Raw genomic sequence first — 27,075 nt, forward strand, 5'->3', positions numbered from 1 at the left:
GGATATCTCTGGTAATACTTACCAACTCCATAGCACATTTCACGCATCCAAAGTACTTTTCTTCAGCAGTGTTTTACCATCCAAGGGAAAGGTGGATTGTGCTTATTTATTTGTTTGTTTTGAAATGAAGATGCCCTGTCTCATGCAGGGCCTGGAATCCAAGGCCCTGCATGTTATTAACTGCACGTCAATAAACGATCATAAAAACAGTCATGTAAAACAGGACAATATACAACTGTATACAGATAGCAGGAGCAGCCATGTCCTTAAAGCAGCCCTGCCCAAGGCAGCAGCTAAAAACAATATTTTTACAAATATTGGTGGCGGGGGGAAAACTACAGCCAATAAGTGGTGTTACCCTCCCAAGGCCTAAGTGAACAGGATAGAATTTTCCTGGCACCTGAAAGATAACAATGTATGTGCCAGGTAGGCCTTCTTGGGAGACAGTCCTGTCAGCAGGGCCCAAGCACAGAACAGGCCTTCATAAGAACAGAAGAAGTGTCCTGAGGCTGGGTCAGACCAAGGGTCTATCTAGCCCAGCACTGTTCACACAGGGCCCAGCCAGCTGTCAGCCAGGGACCCACCAGCCGTCACCAGCCAACTGAACTCCTTCATTTAGGGTGGATGGAGAGTGACTTTTCCTGTGACCCCTAAGTAGCCATTTGTTCTGAAGTTGTGATCAGTTCCCAAATGTTCTAAGTGGTGAGGAGAGTTTTGAGAGGAAAACCGCACACGGGGGACTCGGAAGGCCCTGCCAGGAACACGTGAAGGCAATTTCAAATAAAAATAAGTTATTGTGAACAAACAAAACAGAAAAAACATCGTGAAAATGGGACACACACACACCATAGATTGTGTATATAGAATTATCATTTCCATCATATAAACTGGGGTGGGGGGAGAGGGAGAGAGTTATACAAAGGTATCAAGAAAAGCAGACCAAATATCAGTATATTTATCCTCTTGCAAGTTGCGTCTATATAACGCTCTTATATAGTCTATATAACTATATAAAGTTGATAATGTTATTAGGTCCTTGATCCATTGCATTATAGGAGGTATAAAGTTGTCCTTCCAATGTGATAATATAAGTCTTTGGGCTGTCATAAGGGCTCTGAAGATCCATCTGCGCTGACCATGCGTAAACTTCCAGGAAACCGGTAATTTAGAAGGGCAGACATGTTCTTCCATATTATAGATTGTTTCAGTACAAAGTTCATCCTTATTATAATCTCCTCCCAAAAGGAGACCATGTGAAAGCAACTTGCCACTGAAGGCCAGAAACAGGCTAGGAGTCTGTCCCAAACAGGCAGCAGCTGACATGGCTAAAATCTGGGCATTACCAGCTAACATGGCGACATGACAACCTTACATGTGTAACTTGCAGGGGGAGATGGACGCAAACCCTCACCCAGGGTTCAGCAACCGGTGGGGAAGGCCACGCAGCACATGTGGCAAATCGTGAGGTAGGCTCAGGAATGTGAGAGTGTGCTGTTGGTGGGAGAGCTATGGAGAGGCAAGGAGAGATGAGCGTGTTGATTCAAAATAACCAGCCAGATAGACACAGCGGCACGAGATTTTTAGCGTCCTCCCTGCCAGGGCCGAGAGCGTATGTCATCAGCTGACAAAGCAAAGGAGGCTGAGTGGCCCAACCTGTTGTCACCTGGGTGCTCAAGGAGTGGCAAGCCTGGGTGAATCCTTCCTGGCCGGCATGTCTCAAGCAGGATGTGACCAATGCCAGTCTTGGGACTTGTCTTGATGAAGCAAACCCCAGAAACTCTGCTGAAAAAAGTCAGGCATTTACCCTGAGGAGGCATGTCACAGCCGATGGCGCCATCTGATTGGTCGCCATTGGCTGGACAGGGAAGGAGGCTGAACTCAGGACCCCGTGCCTCCTGGAAAATATTAATTTTTAAAAAAACGGGGGAAGGAAGGAGACGAACAGGGCCTGTTCCTCCCCCCCCCTGATTTTTTTTAATCTGTATCTGCGCAGCTTCACAGATACAGATAAAAAATAATTTTAAAAAATGTGGGGAGAGGAATGGGCAGCCAGAAGGGGGTCAAAGGGAGGAAAGGTGGCTTAGGCACCCTGCATCCCTCTCCTTGTCCTCCTCTGGTTGCCTCGTTCCTCCCCCATCCCAGTGGCAGTGGCAGAGGCAACACCCCACTTGCTTTCCTTCCCATGCAGATGCTGGAAAGGAGCGCAAATGCAGGAGCCTGAGGCCTTGCGGTGCCAAAGCGGCGCCGTCAAGACAGGGGCTTGGTCACTTGATGCCCCGTCATCCACTTTCTATGAACTGTGTTCAGGGTCTGAGCAATAAAAGCTGCCGGAGCTTCTGTGGGGGGCGTTGTGAAGTCTTTATGGCTTTTCCTTGCCTTCGTGCCTTTTTTCCAGCCAGATGTTAATGCAGAGGGACTCATGGTGGGGTGAGGGTGGGGGTGGGGACAGAAGGCATGAAGAGAATGGAGGGTCCGTTTTTGCTTACGGGGGTGTTGCCCTAATAGGAGCGGGGATGCCGTTTAGATCTCAGCCATGCAGCATGTTGAGTTCTTCAAAGTACCTGCCCTAGGAGAGCAAAGATATGCTCTATGACACCATTATAGGGGACATTCGGCATTCTGACCCCACCAAGGGCTCACTGCATGACCTCTGGCCTAGCCAGAACATTTTTTCCAAAGTAACTGCATAATTTGGGAAGTCAAATGTTTGTGGGGCTCCTTGCACATGAGTCAGCCTGGGGAGGCCACACCACGCTGCTTCTGTGTGCAGGGCTTACATTTGTGCCCAAAGGTTCACCAGTGCTTAATATCTTTATAACGCTATCTTGGAAATATATCAAGCCACAAGAGCGAAGAGGGCACCTTGGAGCATGCACAGAGGGCTTTTACCTTCCCACTCAGTAACCACAAGCCAGTTCCCCCACTTTGGGAATAATGAGCACAGCTGCCAGGTCAAAGGGTGCAGTGGAAGCCCAGCAGGGCCTCGTTCTCAGAATGGAAGGACGACAGGGCAAAAACTGTGGATCTAGACAGGCTTTAAAGGAACTGGGTCATATCAAGCAACAGCATTTAAATGGCACTTTCCAAAAAGAGAGACGGGAACCACGGATTCACAACAGAGGCCGTCATTCTATAGCTAGGACACAATTTTGGGTCTTTATTAGGGCTGGGCCCTGGACCACTTCGGATCCCGGTTCGGACCTTCCGGATTGGGCTCGAACCAGTTTGGGTTGATCCAGACCTCCCCCGATCTGCTCCGGAACTGGATCCAGAGCAGGATCCGGAGGTCCGGATCAATATTCGGATGCCATTTTGCCCTCCTTCCCCACTTACCTACCTCCACGGCAGATGGCGGAGGTAGGTAAGGGGGGAAGGGGGGGCAAAACGGGGTCTGAATAAGCCCCCTCTCCCCCTTACCTGGCTCCGCCGTCCGCTGCCCTTCCCCACTTACCTGGCTCCACAGCTTCAGAATGATCCGAATCGCTTCGGCCTGTTCCAAACCACTTCGGGTCGATCCGGACCTCCTCCAATCCGCTCCGGAACCGGGCTTAAGAGGATTTGGGGATCCGAAATGGAGCGGAGCACACCCCTAGTCTTTATTCTGAAAAGGTGTGAAAAATGCCCATTATGATCTCAGTCTTTCCTTCCCCCCCTCCTTTTCTTGTGCTTCTCACATTCACACTTTTTGTGGTGCAACAACGGCAGCCCGACCCCAAGCCCTAGGTTTCTGTTTTGCTATGCAGAATCGCTGGGCCACACCAGTCTGTTTGGGGGGCAAGCAAGCCCCCTGCCCTGGCCCGGCTGTCCTGCCTCACTGCAGCTTGGAGCCCTCCCCGCTGTTTGCTGGGCTCCCTCTGGAACCTGCCTCACCTGTTTGCCTAGTCTGGGCCCGTCCCTCTCTTGCGTGCGCACCAGGCTTGTCCTGACGGGACTTCCCTCCTTGCTTCATAAAGGGAGTGCCTGGCTCCTGTCTCCCACTTTGCCCAGGAAAGTGTGGCTGGCTGGCTGGCTGTATGCAGAGGGAGGCAGCAGGAAATGGAGAAAGGAGGTGCCGCCATGGGTATGTATGTGACAACGGCCTGGCCCTTTGGACTGGGAGCGGTGCTGGCAGGGTTTCTTTATGGCATAGGATTCTAGACGTGGCAACTCCGGCATGTGCGAGAGACACCCCACCGCACAACACCCCCGCGGCCTCCGGCACAGCACTGCATTGCCTGGCACAGTCCCGTAGGTTCACGTCTCCCCACTGTGCTCCTGGTGGAGCCTAGCAGGTAGTGAACCAGCTGAGCCAGGAAGGCCTGGGCTTGAATGCACCCCTGCCTCCAGGAAGCCGCCATCTCTTAGCCTCAGCCCCCTCCCTGCCTGTGACACGGGCACCATGCTGTTGGCCTAAGGGAGGGATTGCTGTACGTGGAAACATGCAGAGGGCTCTAGAGGAATCGGATAGGTCTGGTCATTGCTTCCGTGTGCTGCACTCAGTGCACAGAGCATTCTTTTGATTAAAAAAAAAACCACGAGTTTAATGTTACTGAAAGGGGAGTGACACTCACTCAAAAAGTGTGTGCGTGTTGGCGTTAAGTTTTTCTGCATTCATTTTATGGCAGGTTTTGTTTTTGTTTTGTTTTTAACCAAACCCTGAGGTACTCCAATGGAAGCACAGAGCATGGGCACATGCTGCCACATCCTTTTCAATGGAGCCCCCAGCCCACCCCACCCCCGTGGAGCACTGACCATATGACCGGATTTGCCCGGTTTTTTATGGCAAATCCGGGTGGGGGAGGGGAAATCCTGATTTTTTCCCCAAAGAGCAGCTCTAATGGGAATTAACAAAAATGCTTATAACTCCATCATTTTTTAAGATAAAGACATGAAACTTGGCACAATGGTAGCTCTTAGGAAGGGCTTTAGACATACCAAATTTGAAACAGATCCGTTCATCCATTGATTTTTTAGAATTTTTTTAAAAATTGAGGTTTTAAAATTATTATTTTTATATCGTCATTTTTAAAGATAAAGAGATGAAACTTTGCACCATGAAAGGAATTAGGTAGCGCTTTAGCCACACCAAATTTTAAACAGATCCATTCATCTATTGATTTTTTAGGATTTTTTTTTAAAATGAGGTTTTAAAATTATTATTTTTTAAACTGTCATTTTTAAAGATAAAGAGTTGAAAATTGGCACCATGATAGCTTTTAGGTAGAGCTTTAGCCATACAAAATTTGAAACAGATCTGGGGCCAGTAGCAAACCCTGTTACCAACAACAGCAGTTTGCAATGAGTGAAGATACAGTCAGAAAAGATATTTGAGGGAAGGGGAGAATGTAACACACAGAGTATAGCAAAAGCTTCAAAGTACAGCAAAACCTACAAAAGTAGGAGTGAGTGAACTTAATTTCAGATACATTGAATCTCTCACTTGTTCTTTATTTCAGTGATTTTAACATTAAGATGTTATGTAGAACAGATTTGTCTTAAATGTGTGCTGTAAAATCAGACATGTGACCAAGGCTATGTTCAGGTGGGCACGCTCCCTTGGTACTGGACACACCCGTTGGGGGCGACCATGTTGTCCTCCTTTTCGGTTTCCAAAATATGGCCACCCTAGCACTGTCCCCTCCATTGGAGGGATGAAGCAGCACTTGCTAGGAGTCAGGGAGTCACAGGGCTTGTGGATTTCATTAAGCACCCCACCACCCTGTTGCCACCCCCACCCACCCCACCCCAATTCAAGGCCTGGAAGGAAAGTCATCTCATTCCTTGGGGCCTGTGAGCTGATCCATCCACAGAACGCTATTCAGCCATTGCTGCTTTATAGAAAATGGAGCCCATCCACACAGCCAAGGATCTCCCTCCGGGTCCAGGAGCCACCAGTCCCCTGAAGATGGGCAAGGCAGCCTTGGGGTGTGTATGTCTCTCTCAGAGGTGCCAGCATGGGGAGTGAGTGAAGCTGCTGGTGTTTTGGAGAAAGCTCACGGCTGCTGCTGCTGCTGCTTCTCTCTCTCTCTCTCTCTCTCTCTCTCTCTCTCTCTCTCTCTCTCTCTCTCTCTCTCCATGCTCCTCAGAGGTCTTGGTTCTGGTGGACTTTGACGGGCAGCTGGCTGATGAGCTGAAGATCACGGCTGGAGACGTCATCCACAAGGTGCAGCCAGGGCCGGAAGAGGGGTGGCTGCAGGGCGAGCTGGGAGGCCGAGTGGGGCTCTTCCCACAACTGTTTGTGCAGGTGAGCCGGATCAGGGCGAAGGCCTCATTGGCACATCTAGGGTCCTTCCCAGTGCAATGATTTTCAGTGGGACGTACTCCCAGGTAAGTTTGCCTAGGTTTGCTGCCTTATGGTGTATGTTGTGTTCTCAGACATTGCGAGCAACTTCTGGAGACAACTTGTGTTTGCAAACACCTGTGAAAAGGCCTTTTGTTATCCCAGGAACCTGCGCTGAACATGAGAAGCCCTCACTGGGAAAGAGTGCCTCTGAGTATGTGCAAGTTGCTGTCCCCCTCACTGCTGAATAACCACTATCAGCACACCTATGCACAGGCCAGAGCCTTATGGAGAAAAGCCGCCAAGCCAGGTAGAAGGACTTCCAAAGCAGAACTGAGCCCTGGCATCTTCCATTGTACTGCATGGCCAACCAACCAACCTGCCATTTTCCTCCTTTTTAAACCAGGGCTATTGCATCTTTGCTTAGCTCTGGAGAGGGAACAAACTGGATATTTGCATTCAGAAGTTGCTCATGTCCAAAGAGTGCAAATTATTTCCTGAGAATTTGTTTAAGTGATGAGCCACAGGAAAGCTGTGTGGAACTGGGTGAACTGTGGCCTGTCCCCCAGTTCCACCCAGCAAAGTATGTGCCACACCTCTTGTCACCTATTGCCAATGTTTGCCTATGACCCTGCCGCCCAGCCCCTCAGGAGCCTGTTCAAACAGGGAGCTGGCTGGCTGGGTGCAAGAGAACAGGCTGCAAACAGGCACGTGTAGCAGAGCCATGCAAGGCTCCAAACCCAGCTGGCAGCAGCTGGTACCCAGTGGAGCTGGTGGGGCAGAAGGCAGGGCCACCAGAGGAGGAACAGCCTTTTGAACCCTCAGGAGCCAGCAACCCAGACCACAGAAAGAGGAAACCGAGACACGTGTGCTGAAAGATCATGAGTGCAAAGCAGAAGAGAATTCACACACAGCCACACAAAAGCACTTCTTTTGGCCCGCGTTCTCCTGTTCTAGCAACAATTCCCATTGCATACAGAATTACGAACCATAAAATACAAGATAATAAAACATAGTATACGTTTTTTAACATACATTTTTTTTTAAAAAAAATTAAACAGCCAAACAATTGCAATAAAATACTAGACCTGATTAAGGGCTCCTTTAAACGAGCGTTTTATAGCAGGCTCATGACTGGCCACTCATGGATGTTTGTGGGTCTACTCATAAGCCTCCTGGGCGTCTCCCACTCCATTTTCCAGCTTTAGTGCTAAAAAACAAACGTCAGAAAACCCGACTCTTCTAGGATATATCCATATTTGTCGGGGTTTCCTGCTGTGTGCAGGCAAAGTTGCGCTATCTCTGCTTACATCGAATGTCTGCAGGGGGCCAGGGGCTACAGAGGCCTCTTGTGCAAAGTGTTTTGGGCCATGAGCTAACAGAGGCAGTTCTCCCTAGGGTCTGCTCTTGCTGCCACTCCTGCCACCCGACTTGCAGGTTATTGCAGCTTGGTCAGCAAAGGACTCTGAAGAGCGCCTTCTTTCAGTGAAAATGTCCACCGTCAATGGCTCTTCCCATAGGGTGACCATATGAAAAGGAGGACATGGCTCCTGTATCTTTAACAGTTGTATTGAAAAGAGGATTTCAGCAGGTGTCATTTGTATGCATGCAACACCCGGTGAAATGCCCTCTTCATCACAACATTTAAAACTGCAGGAACCCTGCCTTCTTTTGTACCGCCCAGAGAGCTTCGGCTATTGGGCGGTATAGAAATGTAATAAATAAATAAATAAATAAAAAATCTGGTTACTCTACTATATCTCCTGTAGCTTTAACTGTTGTGATAAAGAGGGAATTTCACCAGGTGCTACATGCATACAAATGACACCTGCTGAAATTCCCTTTTCAATACAACTGTTAAAGATACAGGAGCCCTGTCCTCCTTTTCATATTGTAACCCTATCTTCCCATGACTCGGTGGCTGTTTGTCTGTCCAGAGTCCTCCTTCATGGCAGGAGCTTGGTTGGGGTGGCCCCTCAGCTCTGTACCCATCAGTCCATGAACAAACAAAGGGGAGAGCTTGCAGGCCTAGGAGATGCACACACACAGCAGGCACCTCCACCTGGGGTAGCAGTAGCACCATGCCATAAAATGCTGCTGCTGTTGCTCCTTCACCTTTCAACCACGTCCTTCCTGACTTCCTCTCACCTCACAGCTTCCAAATCATTCTCAGGAGCTGGGTGCCCACCCCTTTCTGCCACAAAATTCCCACCCTTCACTCTTCTTTGCAAATGGGAAAGCAATCCAACCCAATAAGAAAGCCATGAAGCCAGGATACAACATATTTTGTAGGATTATGAAGTGGGGAGGATGAAGGATGAAAGGAAACAGGCAGCAGAGTCAGATTTCAGTATCTGTGCTTCATCATCATCACTTCTACAGCAAAGTGTTAACAAGGCCCATTTTACAGTTGACAAACTGAGGCTTAGACCACCCAACGAATTCACGGCTGAATTTGACCCCATGTTCAGCAGATTGCATTAGCTCTAATCTGGAGAATATCACTTTTAATTTTAATTAGTTAAAAAAAAAGTTCCCTAATTATTATGATGGCAAATCATTGGAAGCTTAAATCAGTTTTCAGCAGATTTGGCCTGGTAGTACCTAAGGCACTCTGGGAATTGTGGTTTGGGGAGGATATTGAGGGGCTCTATGTGAATGTAGGTTTGTTGCCACAATGAACTACAATTCCCAAGTTTCCTTGAGGGGGAGGAGCCAGAAGTGTGCTCCATTTTGCTTTGTGTTGCAAAGGGCATGCCTCTCCTTGAGGCCACACCCCTCAGCCTCACCTATATATTTGGGGCCAAGCACCACTTCCCCTGCTTTGCTGTCTAAGATGCCTGTGTTGGCCCAGAGCAGCTGTCTTGCTTGCTGGGTGAGGGGAGAAGAAGAGTTCTTTTCCAGCCTTTGAGCTTAAGAGGGTAACACCTGAGTGGGCCACTCCTTGGCAGGTGGCGCTGACTCAGGTGTTCAGCCCAGACGATGGCTGAGCCAGCCAAGTCTCCCAATGGGGACGCTCCAGTCCTTTGCTGAGTTTGGGAAATTGGATGGAGGACTCCTGGGTTCTTTTCCCAGCTCTGGTTCACATCTAGTGAATTGAACTGGTGGAGGTGCTACCTAGGACGCGTTGGGAGGCAATGGCACGTGAGCTAAGATGGGAACCGGGAAAGAGCCGAGTCCTGGTGCTGAGCCCCAAACTGGCTGGCTACGAGGGTCACTGCAGGATGGAAGTCACGGGAGAAACGGCGCTGCCTCCCGCACAGGCTGCCTCCCCATCACGCTTGACCGGGTGCTTCGACCCTGGGGCCTTGCACCCAAAGCGGAGCCGTGTTTTCAAAACCCCTTTTCTGGACACAGCATCTTGCATATTTTAGGAGTGGTATCTATAAGAAATGAGGAAAATGCCACCCGTGCCAGAAGTCTGGAGCTGCGAAGACTGTGTGCATTGGACACGTGCACTGTGTTCTTACAGCTGGCGGTTCCGGGGGATGGATGGATGAAGAGGATGGGGAGGGGTGGGGGGAAGGGCCCAGGCCGCTGCCTAGACATGATTCCCCCTCCCCACCCCAGGCCTTGTCCAAGGCATTGGACAGCAGCTCCTGCCTCTGCCACTAGAGGGTACAATGTCCTCCGGCGCACAATCCCCATGGGTGGCTCTGTGTGTCATTGGACGGACTGAGGGTTGGGCAGGGGTAGTTTTTCTGAGCCTTGCATGAGAAACTGCGGCAGCCCCAAACCCCTCTTTCTCATGCGCACGTGTGCCTATCCCCGCACGCGCTCCCCTTTACAGCCGGCAGCCCCCAAGTCTATGCCTGCTGCGCAGGAAAGGCGATCCGCCTCCCCCCCCTTCCCTTCCTGCTGCTCTCTTCCGCTCGGCTGGAGCATCCCTTTGCTCTTGGTCACTTGGGCGGATTTCCCCCCCCCCTCTTCTTCCCAGGAAATCCCAGCAAGCCTCCGAGCAGACGGCACCCAACGGTACCCCCGATCCCTCCGTGGTGGTGAGTGTTGGAGGTTGGCTTGGGCTGGGCTGGGCTGGGGGTTGCCTTTAGCTTAAGGGCAACTGGTGAACTTAAAGGCAACTTAAATGAAGCCACGAGTTAAAAAAAAAAAAAGCCACCAGTTAAAAACACGCGCGCCCCGGCCTGCTCCCCCACCAAAGTGCTGCTCGGCTGAGAACAGGTGGGGAGAATGTAGGCATAAGCGAAGGTGGAAACGCTGGACTTGGATGAAACAAGGAGGTTCGTGGGAATGTGTGAGCGGGGTTTGGGTGCACCCTGGGGCTTGTGGAGCTCCCACTGTTTCCTCCACGGGACAGGAACGTTTTGCAAATGAACAGGGTCTCTTTCTGGATGAAATCGTGCATGCTCTAGAAAGCTGGAGGGGACACGCCTGGGCTCGTCTTTGCCCGACGCCGCAGATTCAGCCCTATTTGAAATTGACTTAACTGGTCAATTACAGCCCTTTGGGACTGTGATGTCTGTGGGTGGGGAGGCGGGGAGAGTGGCGTTTCACCCTCAAAGACCCCTGTTCTCCTCCTGGAAACGGTATTCCTAGAGCTTCTGTGCTGGAACAAGGTTTGGTAGCTAAACGGGCGGAAAGCGACCGCCTGCTCTCTTGACTCCACTGGGTCACAGCTGAACAGATAGCTAGAAACGCGGCCCCCACCCCCTTTCTCAAAAGTCTTTGCTCCCAGTTGTTCCCAGCAATCCTTCCCACCCCTTTAAATCAACCTGCCCTGTTGCCATTTGTGAACTTCAGATATATGCTCCCTCCAAAGCATGTTTAGTTCATGGGCTGCAAACTCTGGTGCCTCTCTGTGTGTGTGTGTTCTGTTCTTTGTTAGTGTTTCCAGTTGGGCAGGGCTCGCTCCTTAGAACATAAGTGCCCTGCTGGATCAGACCAAGGGTCCATCTAGTCCAGCACTCTGTTCACACAGTGGCCAACCAGCCATCAGCCAGGGATGAACAAGCAGGACATGGTGCAACTGGTGCACACAGGCCTATTGCCTCGAATACTGGAGATAGCACATAACCATCAGGGCTAGTAGCCATGGATAGCCTTTGCCTCCAGGAATTTATCCAACCCCCTTTTGAAGCCATCCAGATTGGTGGCCATCACTACATCTTGTGGTAGTGAGTTCCATAATTTAACTATGCACGGTGTGAAGAAATCCTTCCTTTTATTTGTCCTGGATCCCCCACCAATCAGTTTCATGGGATGGCCCCGGGTTCTAGTATTTTGAGATAGGGAGAAAAATGTCTCCCTGTCCACATTCTCCACACCATGCTTAATTTTGAACACCTCTATCATGTCTCCCCTTAGCCTCCTTTTTTCCTTCCTGCCCCTGCTGACATGACACCCTCTGCATGTGTCCTTCTGTAGGCCAGTCTGTGAAAAAGCAGCCGGCAACGAAACAGCGCTGGTGCCGAGTCACCTTCCCTTACATCCCGGCCAAGGAAGATGAACTGGAACTGTGCTGCGGAGAACTGGTGCAGATCTTGGAGGAGGTGAGGTGGGCTGAATGGGGGGTAGAAGGCTGAGATCCTGAAGCCCGCCACCCAAACCTGAGCGGCAGGAGGAGTGGCAGGTGTGAGAAGGATGCAGGCTGTGGAGCTAAGCAGGAGTTACGGAGGGCTGCATTTGGCCCAGGGAGGCCCGCTCTCTCCCCTTCCACCTGTTTGGTGCCTTAGCTGCAGAAGGTGCTAAATTCTACCTTCTCTTCTCTGCCGGCCCCAGGATGGCAGCCGGTGCTCTCTAGGCAGCCTGTGATGCCTATGAATCCCCCACAGTGGGAGGTGGCATTAATTTCTTCTCCTGGAGCTTCCAGTGGGGTGGGGGGGGCATCTCCTGCATCCGACTCTGAAGCTCCAACTTCTGTCAGGCCTTTGTGCCTCAGGGGCTTTAACACTTTAACAGAGCAGGTTGCTTATTTGTAATATTCTTATAGTGTATTTTGTCATGTTTTTTTTAATGTGTTGTTCGCCATCCTGAGCATTGTGAATACAGTGGGAGGCATGTCTCTTACTTAGATCATTTGTGTTGAATGCTCATGAGTTCAGTTGCTGTGTGTCTGTGTGCAGGTGTCGGGTGGGGGTGCTGTGAGTAGTCCTGAGTGCTTGTCTCCCCTCACAGTTCCATGAGGAGAGGATCAAACCTAGTGTGAACAGAGCAGGATCTGCTTTTAGGGCTTGCCGTGCACGTTGGTTGCACATGGAATTCCTCCCTCCCTCCCTCCACCTGGCTCAGGCCACCTTCAAGCAAAAGGTTCTTCGCTCACCAGCTATGAAATGTGGGGCCTGACCCCTTGGGCCCCTGCCTGACCTGGCGAGGGCAGCGTGTGGGAGTGAACGGACTCTGTCGGATGTGCACTGTTATGGGCGCTGGGGGCCCTCGTGAGTTTGGAGAGGGGCCCTTTGACTCCTTCCTGTCTCCCTTTATTGCTGTGGGACTGTTGCCACTTTCTGTTGGGGGGCTGTGTTTGTGTGTGTGTGTGTGTGTGTGTGTGTGTGTGTGTGCGCGCGTGTGTGCGTGTGCGTGCACAGGTGTAGGGAGACAGGCCCTTCCTGAGTGGCAGTAGGCATCTTCTCCTCCTTCACAGATTGAGGATGGCTGGTGGCTGGGTAAGAAAAACGGGCGTCCTGGAGCCTTTCCCTCCAACTTTGTGCAAGAGCTGAGCAGCGAACTTCCAGGTGGGGAGTGCAGCAGGCCTAGGGGTGACCGTAGGACGGGGGGGGGGGGCGGGAGGATTCTGTGCCTCTGCAGCTTATGTTAGCCCCACTGGAGAGAAACGGGTGGGGTGGGTTGGAGCAGAGTGTAGGGGGGCTTTTACACAAGTGGGGGGTGCTCTTTACTTCTGGGGTTTCTGTGCAGTTCAGGCCAGGGAGCAGTATCCCAGTGAGGTTAAAGATCGGGAGTCTCTGGTTGAGACCTGTGTTGAGGGGTGGGGGCAGCGTGACAGGCGGGCCGAACATGCGAAGCCTCCCTTCCCCCAACACTCCCTTGCAGATAGGATTTTCCCAGAGCCCAAAAGCGGAGCGGCGAAGCAGCGGCCCAAAATGACCAACGAGACCTTCCTTCTCGCCAAACCTGAGCAGGTGAGTGGAAGGCGCCCCCTGGAGCTGGGGCTTGGAAACGGCCGGCCTGCAGCAGTGACGTTGCGCGCGGGGGGGGGGGGGCCTGCGTGGACCTGCTCTTTGGTGCCTCTTTCCCCCTTTTCACTGTGTACACTCCTTGGGGTGCTTCCAGACGAGGCATTTCTTGAGCAATCTCCCCGCCTCTGTCAAGGAGTTTTATGTTGGGGCGTGTGTTTCCAGACGACACCTTTTTCAGCTTGTAACCTAGACAGAGTCAGGCCACCTGTCCGTCTGGCTCAGTAGTCGTGATTACACTGACTGGCAGCAACGCTTCTCCAGAGGTCAGGCAGGGCTTTTTCTTCCCAGGTTTGGCTGCAGCTGCCATCGGGCGCGGAACTGGAGACCTTTGCCACACAAAGTAGGGGCTTCGCCACTGAGTTATGGCCCTTTCCCCACCCCTTATATCTTCTCTGTTAAGGGGAAAAAAGAGGCCTTTTGATTGGTAGGGCTAACGCCCCCCCCGCCCCCCCTCAACTCCCCTGGAGGCAGTTCTCATCAAAAGGCATTTGTGCAAATGTGGCGCCTTCTCTCCTGGAGAGAGTCCAGCTTCTGCCCGCTTTACAACGGCTGAGTGTTGTGCCAGGTGCTGTACAGGATGTGCCTTTGTGCCCTGGGCATGCAAAGACTGTGCAAACGCCGCCTTGTTCCTTTCTTCCTCCACACCCATGTTCCTGCTACAGCTGGACAACGCAGCAGAGAAGCCGGTGCCTCAGATCCAAGCAGGTCCAAAGGTCCAGGCCGGGCAAAGCTGTGAGTGGTGGCCGGGAAGCCTTCCTGCGCGGGGTTGGCTTGCCTCAGGGGGCTGCAGCCTTCCTGAGGTTGTGGGAGTGGGGAGCCAAGGCCGGGACCCTGCAGTGCCATCCCAGCAGCCCTGTCAGGACCTGGCAAGGGGAGAGAACTTGTGGGTGAGGGGACAAAGCCAGCTTAGGGGATGCCAGGCCTAACGTTGGAGCCTGGACTGCAGGGGGGTGGATTTTGTAAGCATTTGGGGGATGTCTGTTCATTCATAAGGCCCTGTCTGATATGGAACGTTGTTGTGTGTGTGTGTGTGTGTGTGTGTGTGTGTGTGTGCAGGGCCGGTGCCAGACTATTTTGCGCCCTAGGCAAGGTGAGCTACTTTCACACACACACACACACACACACACACACACACACACACACATACTGCCAACTTTGATTTTTAAGAACAAATGTTTCCTGGAAAAAAATAAGAAGCACAAAACTTGAAACTACTAAATTTATTTTAAAGTGCAAGAAATACGTCATGCCAATTAGTATAAACAAATTGGAAAGGAACATCTCTGGGTCTAAAATGCATTATTTAATATGAGTATCACCTCCAAATCATCCCCCGCCAACTCACACGCACACACACACTCAGCATCACTCACTCCAAACAAACACACGCATGAACACATGCATTCACAAAGAGACCCCATGCACCCCATTCAGCAATACATTCTCTCTCTCTCTCTCTCTCTCTTCTGGATGCGTTCCGGAAGTCCGAACGTGGCGCCGCCCCACCCTCACCCCAGCGTCCCTGGCTTTGCTTCGGCTGGGCACGCGCGGGGCACCATCTCGCCCGCCCAGGCCCAGCTGAATCCTCGGGCCAGCCCGGCTCACAGCCAATGCGCCTGAGTGCTGCGCTGCGCCCCTCTTAGCTTGCCGTTCTAGGCGGCCCCCTGAGCGGCCTCTATGGTAGCACCTTAAGTGTATGAAGGGAACTTCTAGATGAGGCTTTTGTTGTGCCTCATTCGCAGGATTTGGGAGGCAAAGTCAGCGTCTTCCACTCGTGACCCTCCTGGCTTCTCCCACCGCTGCTCCCATCCTTTCCCTTCCGTTCAGTAATAAGACCGGCATCTGGAGGCACATTGCTTTGTGACTGTTCATGCCGGGAGGAGCCCTCTGCCTGGAAGCGCCCCTGATCAGAGGCCAGCTGAAGATCGTGGTCCGTCCCCGTGTGCAGGTGCCTGCCTGCCTGCCTAGCTGCCTAATCCTCCCTCTGCTTCCTCCCGCTGCAGGTGAAGAGGCCTCTCTTTGCTGCCGCGTCCTGTTTGATTACGAACCGGAGCACGAAGATGAATTGCCGCTCCGGAAGGGCGACCTGGTCGTCTTGCTGAGCAAGGTGGGGAGCACCCTGAGGAGGGGGGCTGGGGGGCCCTTAGAGGTCGGGTGCGATGGCTGCTCCCAGAGAGCCCTTTCGGCTCAGTGCCAGAAGCACACCGTGCCAGAAGCTCCTATTCATGCAGCATGAGGAGGAGAAAGGGGGGGGGCTGGATGGAGGAGGGTGGCACCTCGGCAGGAACCTCTCCCTGCCTGGGTCAAGGACGTGGAAGGCAGCTCGGCACCCGGAGGCAGAGCTGGGCCCTTCCTTGCTCTGGCCATCAGTCCGTTGGTCTCGGTCCACCACTCTGCCGCTAAGATCATCTTCTTGGCTCGCCGCTCTGATCAAGTTACTCCACTTCTGAAATCTCTTCATTGGCTTCCAATTCACTTCAGAATCCAATATAAACTTCTCCTGTTGACCTTCAAAGCTTTTCACGGTCTAGCTCCTTCCTATCTCTCCTCTCTCATCTCACACTATTGCCCCGCTCGTGCTCTTCGTTCCTCTGATGCCATGTTTCTCGCCTGCCCAAGGGCCTCTACTTCCCTTGCTCGGCTTCGTCCATTTTCTTCGGCTGCCCCTTACGCCTGGAACGCTCTCCCAGAACATCTGAGATCCACAAGTTCAATCGCAGCTTTTAAAGCTCAGCTAAAAATTTTCTTTTTCCTAAAGCTTTTAAAACCTGATGTTGTTTGGACTCTGTACTGTTAGTTTTACCCTACCCAGTGCCTGTTTGCATTCTCTTCCCCTCCTTATTGCTTTACTATGATTTTATTAGAATGTAAGCCTATGCGGCAGGGTCTAGCTATTTACTGTTTTACTCTGTACAGCACCATGTACATTGATGGTGCTATATAAATAAATAATAATAATAATAATGGCCTCCGCTCTTCCCGCGAGGCCTCAGCAGAAGCGCTCCTGGCCTAGGGCCTGGCTTCCGGAAGAACGGCGGTTCACTTGATGCCAACCGCCGAGCTCCATCCCCAGTTTCACACTTGCAGGGCAGAACGCAGCGCAGTGAGCGATGGGCCTCTTGAACGTCTCCATCCTCTTGGTAGGCAGAGACATTGTGGAGCCCATTTCACCCAGCTTCTCCAGCGGGAGGAGAAACTACATAGGCAGCAAGCCGATATGCACCAGTTGCTGGGGAACATGGGTGGGAGGGTGCTGTTGCGCCGTGTCCTGCTTTTGTGGCTCCTGGCCGACAGCTGGTTGGCCACTGTGGGAACGGAGTGCTGGAGCAGACGGACCCCTGGTCTGATCCAGCAAGGCCCGTCTTATGTTCCAACAATTTCTCAGAAGTGGGGCTCATCACCAGCAGGAGTTGTAGCGGAGCTCCTTTCTTTTCCGAAAGGTTTTTTTTATTATTATTTTGAGTTGCCACTGCAGCTATGTTGCCAGCCAGCCCCCCAGTTTGCATCTTCCCCAGTGCCCCATATACCAAGCATCATTCCAGGGTTTTGAGTGGTTTGGGGAGGCATTTTTCCCACAAAAAATGGTGGGAAATATTTTGGGGGAAATCTTCAAAGTGGCTTTATTTCTAGGTGTGTGTGTTTTTAAAACACATCACAACTTTTCTCAGAAAACTTTTCTCTTTCTTCCTGAAAGGCCAGTTGCATGTAGAGAGGTGTGTGTGTGTGTGTGTGTGTGTGTGTACGCGTGCGTCTGCAGCAGTATTGTGTTGAGTTCTGAGTGGAGCTAGTGCCATGCCAAAATTTGCCCTGCAATTTCCCCAGAGTTTTCTTCCTCCGTTATTTCCGTTTTTCTGCCTTGTTCTCAGGACACTCTAGAGTGTATTTTGAATTTTATTTTTGGTGTGTGTGTTTGTTTAGCTGACTCATCCCCGCGAGGCGGCTGAGGGTGCGTTTATGTGTGTTTTGTTTCCATCGCACATCTCTGCATCACCCCTGCTGCTGCTCCTCTGTTTCCTGAAAAAGCCCCGTGGAAGAGGAGTCCATCTTGACCTATTCCCCAGGGCTTTAGTTTCAGGACGCCGGGGAGGCTACGGGCTGAACCTGCAGCACACGAAGAGCCGGTCATCCCGATGACATGTGCGTCAGAGACGGCTTGTAGGGACTGGGACGCTCTCTGCCCTCCCTGCTGGGCCATGGCTAACCTTCTTCTGGTGTTCCCTTTGCAGGAGACGGTGGACGTGGGCTGGTGGGAAGGCGAGTGCTGTGGCAAGACGGGCCTCTTCCCGGACAACTTTGTGCTGCCCCTGGGGCACGTGGAGCCTGAGGTGAGCTGGAGCTCCCCACTTTCCTTCAGGGCAAATGGGGGCTGTCTGTCCGCCTGCCCCCTCTCCTCCTGGGCCTCCTGCTGGGCCTGTGGCGCATTCCCACAAGGCGAGAGGAGCCCCCCTTGGGCTTGCCCTCCAGAGCATGGGGAGTTCTCAGCCTTGCAGGGGCCTTCCCTAACTAGCCAATGGGTGGGAGGGGGCGGGAGGGGTGTTTCTATACTCAGGGTCACCTGGGCGCCTTCTTGGGCTCCCCTGCTGCTGCTGTGCCTTCAGCTGCCTTCCCCCCGCCCGGTTTCTTGCAAGTGCAGGAGCAAAATCCATCCCCGGCCCCCCTGAAGCGCTGAGGCTGCTGTTTGGGGTGACTCAGCAGCCTCTTCCTTCCCGTCAACCCGCTCTCGTCTCTCTGCAGCTCAAAACCAAAGTGCCAGCGCGGAGCAAGGACTCTGGTGAGGCGCAAGCTCTCCTTTCTCGCAGGGGTGGGGGCAGGAAATGCCATCAGGGTCTCCTCTCTATCACTCAAGCAGGTCCCTGTCCAGCCGGCCTACTCTGGGGAAACGGAGGCATAGATGACCTCCGTACGCTGCAATGCCCTAAACGGGCTCCTTTCTTTTCATGGCTGCCCCGGAGCAAGCAGGACAGAAGCTGTCTGCTGGGGTGGGTGGGTGTGGCTGCATAGGGAGCCCCCCATCCCACTTCCTCCCCCCTTCTGTCCCCCACGGAACCCTTTCCTGTACCACCCACCCTCCCTCCCTCCCCAACCTCTTCTTGTTTCATTTTTTAAAAGTCTCCAAGGCGTCAAAGAAGGTCCTCCAAGGCGGCAAGGTGGAAATGAGACCTCCTGGAGACCCTAAAGGTGAGAGCGTTTGTGGGGTTGGGGGGTGGAGAGGTGCCTTTGTTCTGCCTCTTACCCTCGGTGAGCCACCACCGTGGCGGAGGGCAGACGCGCAGAGAGAGGCCTTTGCCTCTTCCTCTTCCTGCTGTGGCTTTCAGCTCTCCTGAGCTCTGAGCCGAGCAATGCCAGCTCTGCCAAAGGGGAGGGCACCTCTCCTTCCTAGCGCCACCCCCTCGCTGGCTGCCTCTGCCCAGGAGGTCTCTGGATTCAGGGCTCTCCAAGAGGCAGCTAGACAACCATCTGTCAGGGATGCTTTAGGGTGGATTCCTGCATTGGGCAGGGGGTTGGACTCGATGGCCTTGTAGGCCCCTTCCAACTCTGCGATTCTGTGATTCTGTCTTCTCCTGGCTTTGCCTACAATGCTCTTCTGCTTGCGGCGGGGGAGGGGGGAGGCTTTGAGCTTGGCTCTGGGCGAGGGCCATGGGCACACAAGGATCTGGAGCGCCAGTCACCCCCGCCAGGCTAGAAAGTCTTAAGTCGTATCTGGTAAACCAGGCGAGTCGAAGGGCTGCAGGTGAGGGCTGACTCTGGTTACAGGAGGGATGCTTCACTAGCACCTGCCTGCTTGCTTCCCTGTAATGCACCCTTCAACAGAAGTTGAAAGGTACCTGAAGTCTCCTCCAACAGAAACTTGCCTTTTCCTGCTGGCTGCCAGCCCGTTGTGTAAGCTACTGCAATGGCCTGGAGTGTCAAAACATTTTCAGCGAGCAGCCCAGCAAAGCCTGACATCAACAAGTTCAGTTCTATTGCCAGAACCTCCGATCAGGATAAAGGATTTTTGCCACATTTCATGTGAGAATTGCCTTGCTCATCGATGGGATGTTTGCATTACCACCAGCAGCACCTGTCCCGTGAATGACCACTGTTAATAGTGAGATGGTCTCTGTCAAGACTTCCTGCATTTAATTTCCCTCTGACCTCGCTGTTTACGATTCTCCCTCCCGCTCCCCACCATACATTCTGTATACAATACCTGAAATTTTCCGTAATACATAAAAGTTAATGCTTGAATAAATTTGCTAGTCTTTAAGGCAGGGCTGAGTAACGTGCACCTCCCTCTTCCCCGGCTGTTTTTGCAGCTTTGCTGAATTGGCTCCTGTGGTGGTGGCAGCAAAAAACATGGTTTTTTTGCAAGGAAGCCTTGTGCATGGGGAGGACGCGGCTTGTTTGCAAGCAGAATGATGCGCTCAGAAGCATCCCCGGAGTGAGATCCTTCTTGCAAACAAGGCGTGTGCTCCTTGCAAAATTGTTGCAGTATTTGATGCCGTGGCAGTCGCAAATTCAGCAACAATTTCGTTGGTGGTGTGTGTGGCCTCCAGTGGGTTCTGGGGGCCCTTGACCCTTGGATGTTGCCTGCCCCTGCCTTAAGGGGCCTCAAGACTGCTTGTTGGTTTTGTCTAAAGATTGCTACTGCTGACGGGTCGAGTGTTGGCACTGGCACGTTGACACTCTGTTTAGGACGGGGTGCAGCAAGGAGTCGGATTGCCCTGCTCTATGCCCTGTCCAGGCCTTCTTCTCATCCAGCAAGGTGCTGGACTGAAGCTAAGGCTCAGCTTGGGCATGCTGCTGTATTCATCTCTTCTGCCTCCTCCCTCATCTGTGTACCAGTAGCCTGCCTCCCTGGGTTCTGTCGAGGCTTAAAGCAAGACAAAGATCCCGCAAACTCTTTCCGTAGGAAACAACGGGCAGTCCTTGCAAATTTCTCTTCCTGCTCGTCTTGCAGACTCAAAAGAACAGAAGAAAATGGGTGCCCTCAAGTTGAATCCTCCTCCTGTCAAGAAGGCAGCCCCCCCTCCTCCTGTGCCCTCTAAGGCCAAACCAGTCGCCAGCCTCCCCCACAAGTAAGTTTTGATGGGGCGTGGAGAGGGCCGTGTGTGTGTGTGCATGTGGCATCTCCTTTCCTTCTATAAGGGTAGGGGTGGTTTTGCTCCAGGGTTTAGCCCAGAACCAATTTTCAATAGTTAGACCTGCTCCTGGATTCAGTAAAGCAAGTGTGAGTCCCCCAGGGGTCTGTAAAGTGCCCCCCCCAAGTGCCTATCATTCCACAGGTAAGGGGGGAACGGTGTCCAGGTTAGAGAAGCACGTGGTTCCCAGGCAGACTTGAGCCTCTGTTGAGACAGGTACCTTCTGGTGTTATCTCAGGCCCAGATCTGTGGGGCAGGGTTCATAGTGCTAGTTGGGGAGAAGATCTGGATCTCTCTCTCTCTCTCTGTGTGTGTGTGTGTGAGAGAGAGAGAGAGGGGGGGAGGGAGGGAGAGAAAGAGAGAGAGGGAGGGAAAAAGAGTTTTTAGGCAAGAATCCAAATAATCCTTGGAGGTTGTTAGCTCAGTGGTGGAGCACTGCTTTGCATGCTGACGGTCCCAGGTTCAATCTCCAGCTAAAAGGACCTGTCAAGAGGTGATAGGAAAGCCCCCCACCCCAGCTTCTGCTGAAGCCCTGAAGGGTCACTGCCAGTCTGAGCAGGCAATCCTTGGCTGGCTGGCTGGCTAGGAGAAGACAGCTCTGTTCCTGTGATCTCTGGTGCAGATTTTCTGGTTGCTGGAGGGAGTGGTGAACCCACGTGCCTTTCTTCTCTGGGCTCAGGATCCCCCCAGCCTGATCTGTGAACCCCACCCCCACCCCTGTTAATAGCTCTGTCCTGCCTCATCTTTCCTTAGCCAGGCTCACCATTCAGATGCAGTTGGCCAGTTTGGAAGTGGTGGAGGGGAGTCTACTTCGACGTGCATTTCCTTCTCGTGGCTTTAGTGATAACCATTGAATGCCATTTCTCTCTCACTGCATGATGTTCCAGGCCCTCCAACGTTCCAGTTTCCAGCACGGCTACCCCTGCGGGGAGAGGAAAAGGCAAGGTGGCGGGTAGGTGCCCCAGAGACCTCCCCCTTTGCAGGGCTCTTACTCTCTCCTCCTTGGCCTAAGACAAGGCTAGATTGGGCTGGAGGTCTCAATTCCCCAATCTGTGCAGTTACTTCTTGGCCTGCACTGCAGGGTGTCCTGCAGCGGGCATGCTTCCTCACGTCTGTGTGTCTCTCTACAGAAGCCGATACTTTTAATGCTGTCCCTGTTCCCAGTGCCAAACTGAGCCATCCGACTGCCAACCGCCCCAAAATGCCAGGGAAGAGGCCACCCAGCCAGCTGATGGCCAGTTCACCGGTGAGTTCCTGTCAGCAAACTGTTGCTCATGAAGGAACAGAGAGGTGGGAAAATTCACTCTTCATGCAGAACACAAGAGGGGTGTGTGGGCATAGCTAGACCAGTTGATATCCTGGGGATTGCCCCGGGATCATCCCTGTGTGTTCACATGATGCACAGGGGATCCCGGGAGCAGGGAGGGAAGATTCCTCCCTTGGCCCGGGATATCTGCATAGCCTTTCCCCCCACTTTTCCCGCAGTCTCGGGATGATCTTCAGACCGCGGAATGTGTGGGTGGGAATCGCAGGTTGTCCCGGCTCCTCACGAGTAACTGCGAGGAGCCGGGCATGGGGCGCAGAGCTCTGTAGGAGCTCTGTGCCCATCAGGGGTGGGGTAGGGGGAGGTGTTTTTTTTAAACAAAAACAAAACAACTTAGTTTTCGGACGAGCGCTCGTGCGCTCCTTCTCCTTTAAGGAAGTTGAGCAGGGGGTTGGACTTGATGGCCTTATAGGCCCCTTCCAACTTTACTATGATTCTATGTACAAAATCCATGATAATTTCAAAGCAACTGTACCAGTTATGCTGATCTGCTTAATAAAAACTTTGTCACGTCTGCCTAGTCCAGCCTTCCTCAACCTGGGGCGCTCCAGATGTGTTGGACTGCACCTCCCAGAATGCCCCAGCCAGCCGCTGGCTGGGGCATTCTGGGAGGTGCAGTCCAACACATCTGGAGCGCCCCAGGTTGAGGAAGGCTGGTCTAGTCTCTTTAACAACAACCCTAACAGTTATGTCTACAGAACCCCTGTGTATCTCTGTTTTGTCCAGATGAGGCCTTCCTCAGGTATTCCTATAGAACTCACAAGTTTAATAACATTTTACAATAACTGATAACATTGCAGTAAAAAAAACCCACTGGTGTACTGGTCCTGATGAAGGCAAAATAGCCTTCTTTATTAGTGGGTTGAAGGTGAGGTAGTCCCTGACTTTTGGAGCTCACCCTTCCCAAAATATATAGATACTTTCCGGACTGGTCACCAAACAGCTGACACTGCCACAACCAACATAACTGTTATGGCACAGTTGTACTTGTGAGTATTTTGTAGGCCGTTTGCACTCAAAAGTGTTTATATTGATTGTTCTTGGAGACTTTGTCCTTTTCATTTGGTTTGGATAATGGAGGTCACCCCAAAGGACACCTTTTAAAATATATTTTTTTAAAAACTATAGCACTATACCGCTATAATGCTATATCATTTTTATTTAAGAGGTATTTTATTAGTTTAGTATATATATTATTTATTGCATTTTTATACCGCCCAATAGCCGATGCTCCCTGGGCAATTCACAAAAACTAAAACCATTCAAAGTATAAAACAAACAGTATAAAAACATGATATAAAATACACATTAAAAACTGATTAAAACATACCATACATGATTTAAAACATCTTTAAAGCATCCTGAAAACATCCTGAAAACATTCTAACATTTCACTGGATAGGCCTGCCGGAATAGATCAGTCTTTATTGCTTTTTAAAATTCTAAAAGACTGTCAAGTTGATGAATCTCCTCCGGCAGGCCATTCCACAGTCTGGGAGCAGCAGAAGAGAAGGTCCTCTGTGTAACTATATATATATATATATAGTCAGGAAGGTGTTTGAGCACTACTTAAAAGACTGATTATTATTTTTTTAATGAGGGATAAAAATGCCACCCACTCTGAAAGGTCTGCTGAGTGTGTGCTGAGCTGTGACAGGTTCAGCTGCCGGATCAGTCCCGGTCCGTGCTGAGACCTCTCAGGCACTGGTGCACACAGAGAAGGCCCATCATCCCCGGCTAACGCGGGAAGTCCGTTGCCATTCCGTTGGCAGTGGGAGAGCAACTGTTAGTTCAGGAACTGCCTGACTGGATGCGTCTCCTGTGGAGCTGAGATGCAGGAATGTCTTTGCTGGTTCTGAGAGCACCGATTCTCTATGGCTCTTGCAGGATGAGAAAAAGCCGAGCCATCCCTTCAGCACTACAGAGACAGCAAAGAACCCTGAGCTGGTGAGTTGTGTGTATGGCGAAAAAAGCTGTGCTGGGGGTGAGCCAAGAGCTGTTTTCTACCAAAGTACCTTCCCATCAAAAGGGTTTACTTATTGCTCGCAGCTTAGGGGGCAGAATGGTTTGACATCCCCTCCATTTCCTGGGTACGATTGTGATGAACTTCAGAGGCTTCAGGTTCTCTAGTGCCCGTCTTTGTGGGGGGGGGGGGAACCTTGTCATAGGAACATAGGAAGCTTCCTCATCCTGAGCCCAGATCATCATCTAGCCCAGTATTGTCGACACTGACTGGCAGTGGCTCCCAAGGGTTTCAGGCAGGAGTTTTTCCTGCCTTACCTGGAGATACTGGGAATCAAACCTGGGACCTTCTGCATGCAAGGCAGATGCTCTACCGCTGAGCCACGGGCCCTCCCACAGATGAGCTCAAGCAGCAGCTCCCCCAACTCCTCCTTGTCTGGGTTTCTCACTCTGCCCTGGCTTCTGGGTTTGGTAGGTGGAGGAGCCGTCCATCCACACCAGAGAGGACTCTCCCACTCCGGTTTGTGACGTGCCACAAATGGAGGAAGATCTGGAATCTTTAGAGGACCTCAAGACAGAGCTCCGGTCACTGAGGACCCTCATGGATTTGATGCGCGCACAGCATCGGTGAGATGGGCCAGGGGTGGGCCGGTTCCCCTTTTCCCCAAGGCAAAGGAGCCAATGATTCCGGAATAGCATCTCTTTGCCAAAACAGTCGGCAAGTGCAATGCTGCAATGAACATTTCTATCCTGGTGCTGTTGCTCTCCTGCTCAGGACTGCTGTGGAGTCAGCAGCCAGTGAACACCCCCGTAGGCCTCTGGGAAAATAAGGCCTCAGTCAGCAGGAATGCTCAGTCCTGCAACTTGGGAGCCAGGCAATGAAGCTGTCAATGACAGCCTCCTTGGGCAAAAGCAAACACTCTAACTATGTCTATTGGGTCTGGGGACAGACTGTGGGTTTTTACAGCTGGAAGGAAATGACAGCCTGTGTCCCCAGCTTCGAAAGCTCAGTCGCATGGAAGAGCATGAGGCTGGCTGTTCTTTCCAGTCTTTGAGCTCCTGGATCAAGCACTAGAATGTGTGGGGCACATTCCCCCCTCTACAAGCTCGAGCACTGCAAAGTGGGGGCTGCTTGATGCTTACAGGGGTGTTTTTTTTCTGGGGTGACCATATGAAAAGGAGGACAGGGCTCCTGTATCTTTAACAGTTGTGATCAAGAGGGAATTTCAGCCAGTGTCATTTGTATGCATGCAGCACCTGGTGAAATTTCCTCTTCATCACAACATTTAAAGCTGCAGGGGCTATACAACAGTGACCAGATAAAAAAGAGGGCAGGGCTCCTACAGTTTTAACTATTATAATGAAGAGGGAATTTCACCAGGTGCTGCATGCATACAAATGACACCTGCCGAAATTCCCTCTCCATCACAAGTGTTAAAGATACAGGAGCCCTGTCCTCCTTTTCATATGGTCAGCCTATTTCTTCCCGTGTGTGTGTGTGGGGGGGAAGCGGTTGGGGGGACTTCTCTCAGTCCTCTGTTGCTTCTCTGAAATGAGTCTGCCTCCAGCTGCAGAGGACTGAAGACACGTGGAATCCTATTGAAAAGTTAAGTGAGGGTAAACATTCGTAATGTTACGTATATGAGGCACTTGCATGTTCATAAGTATATAAATGCGAATTACTTGAATCATAGTTAGAGTTTGGCTGTGTCTTTGTGCATTTTTCCTGTGATTTTCACCCATCTGTCTGGCAGAGGCCCTGTTGTTGTTATCATTTAAGTGTTGCATGTCCTTTCCTCCCCTTCTCCCTCTCCTCCCTTGCAGGAGAGACATGGAGGAGCTGAAGGTGGAGATGAGTCAGGAGCAGGCCAAGCGGGCAACTCTGCAGGTAAAAGAGGGCAGCGGGGTGGTGTGAGAGTAGCAGTGCAGGAGAAACAGAAATGCTCTCGTGCCCAGTTGGGCTGCATCAAAATGCCACTTGGGGGGATGCTTTTGCTGTCCTTGGCTCTTCTCACCTTTGTTTTCTTTTTTTACAGGCTGAAATTGAGCAGCTGAAGCAGACGGTGACCACGACGCCAAAGTAACTGGCCAGACCTGTCCAACGGCCAGACCTGGCGGTGGAGCCATGGAGGTGGCTGGCCATGGCCCCTTCTCAGCCACTCTGAGCGACCTCTACGCTGGTTCTGGGGAGGGGGGGGATTCCTCTTCTTACTCAGCAGCATCTGAGACGGTCTCTTTCCCCTCCCGCTGCCCCCCATCCCAGCCAGACCCCAAATATCCTATTGGAGACTCCAGTAGCCCCACACAGCACATGCACGTGGCCTGTACAGTTGTGGAGAGCACCTCCAGCAACCATGCCTGTGACAACACAGAGGGTGGCCACTACAGGGCAGTGATAGCCAATGGCAACATAGTGTTCTTTCTTTGCTGCAATCTCTGTGCCTTGCCAGCTGTGGGCATCCCCTTCTGGGACCTGCTCCATATCCCAACTCAGCTGCCCTGCAAACATCCGTGGGTGGCCTTTATCTCCTGAAGCTAGTCTGCAACTGGCCATAGGCTAGGGACATGTTTGCATCTCCAGTTTGGCTTAACAGTCCTCGCTTCTCTTCCCCCCCCCCCCTCAATGAAATGGGCTATTCCTGTTGCCCAAGAAAGTCCTTCAGAGAATCCCAAGAACAATTCTGCTTTCTTTGTGGAAGCCCATGATAACTGCACTGGTGTAGTTATGTTTGTGGTGTGGACAACTTCCTTCAGTCTCTCTACAAAGGCCGTCCTTTTCCTTGCCGTAATATAGGTTTTACCCCCTCCTTCCCTGTTAATTACCCATGGACCGTTGCTTAGCTGGGAGTTGCATAGCTGGAAATACTCGACTCCTTTATGCACAAGTTTGGAACTTTTTAACTTAAAATAAAGTATTTTTTTATATGCAAATCAGATTGTTCTCCCTTTCTGGAGGGATGTGCTGTATAGAGGTTAGGTGTCTGCACAGACAAAAACAAGAATGATCCATCTCTCCTGTGATATTTCTCCCCCCTTCCTTCGGGCAGATTCTGTTCTGTTTCTTTTCTTGCTGGCTTTTCCTTTTTACAGCCACCTCCAGTCGTAGCCCTCAATACAGCCTGTTCCCTACTGGGGGTGGGAGAGGGATGGCGGGACACCTTGCTGGAATTGTAGAGTGCCATCACACAGGGGAAATCGCGTTTGCTTACCGTCACTTCTCCGCCTGCGAGTTTGTCCCTCGTTACTTCCTCTTTCGAA

At 51.8% G+C, this 27,075-nt stretch overlaps 1 protein-coding gene across 2 annotated transcripts; it reads left to right on the forward strand.

Annotated features, from left to right (window-relative positions):
* The first annotated feature begins 4,010 nt into the window (after positions 1–4,010).
* Positions 4,011–26,741, forward strand: SH3D21 (SH3 domain containing 21). Of its 2 annotated transcripts, XM_063140421.1 has the most exons (19): positions 4,011–4,060; positions 5,790–5,904; positions 6,068–6,223; positions 10,197–10,257; positions 11,642–11,766; positions 12,858–12,948; positions 13,265–13,353; positions 14,073–14,142; positions 15,414–15,517; positions 17,637–17,735; positions 18,145–18,181; positions 18,520–18,588; positions 20,351–20,468; positions 21,419–21,483; positions 21,662–21,777; positions 23,743–23,802; positions 24,293–24,444; positions 25,642–25,705; positions 25,854–26,741. In XM_063140421.1, the coding sequence occupies exons 1-19, from the start codon at positions 4,014–4,016 to the stop codon at positions 25,899–25,901; spliced, it is 1,686 nt and encodes a 561-aa protein (XP_062996491.1). In that variant the 5' UTR covers positions 4,011–4,013; the 3' UTR covers positions 25,902–26,741. The 2 variants fall into 2 exon arrangements, with proteins under 2 accessions (XP_062996491.1, XP_062996492.1); XM_063140422.1 differs by lacking the exon at positions 5,790–5,904 and having other exon boundaries at positions 6,066–6,223.
* Positions 26,742–27,075: the final 334 nt, after the last annotated feature.

Source organism: Elgaria multicarinata, chromosome 13 (assembly GCF_023053635.1).
Source record: "Elgaria multicarinata webbii isolate HBS135686 ecotype San Diego chromosome 13, rElgMul1.1.pri, whole genome shotgun sequence".
In the NCBI taxonomy this organism is placed as follows: Eukaryota; Metazoa; Chordata; class Lepidosauria; order Squamata; family Anguidae; genus Elgaria; species Elgaria multicarinata.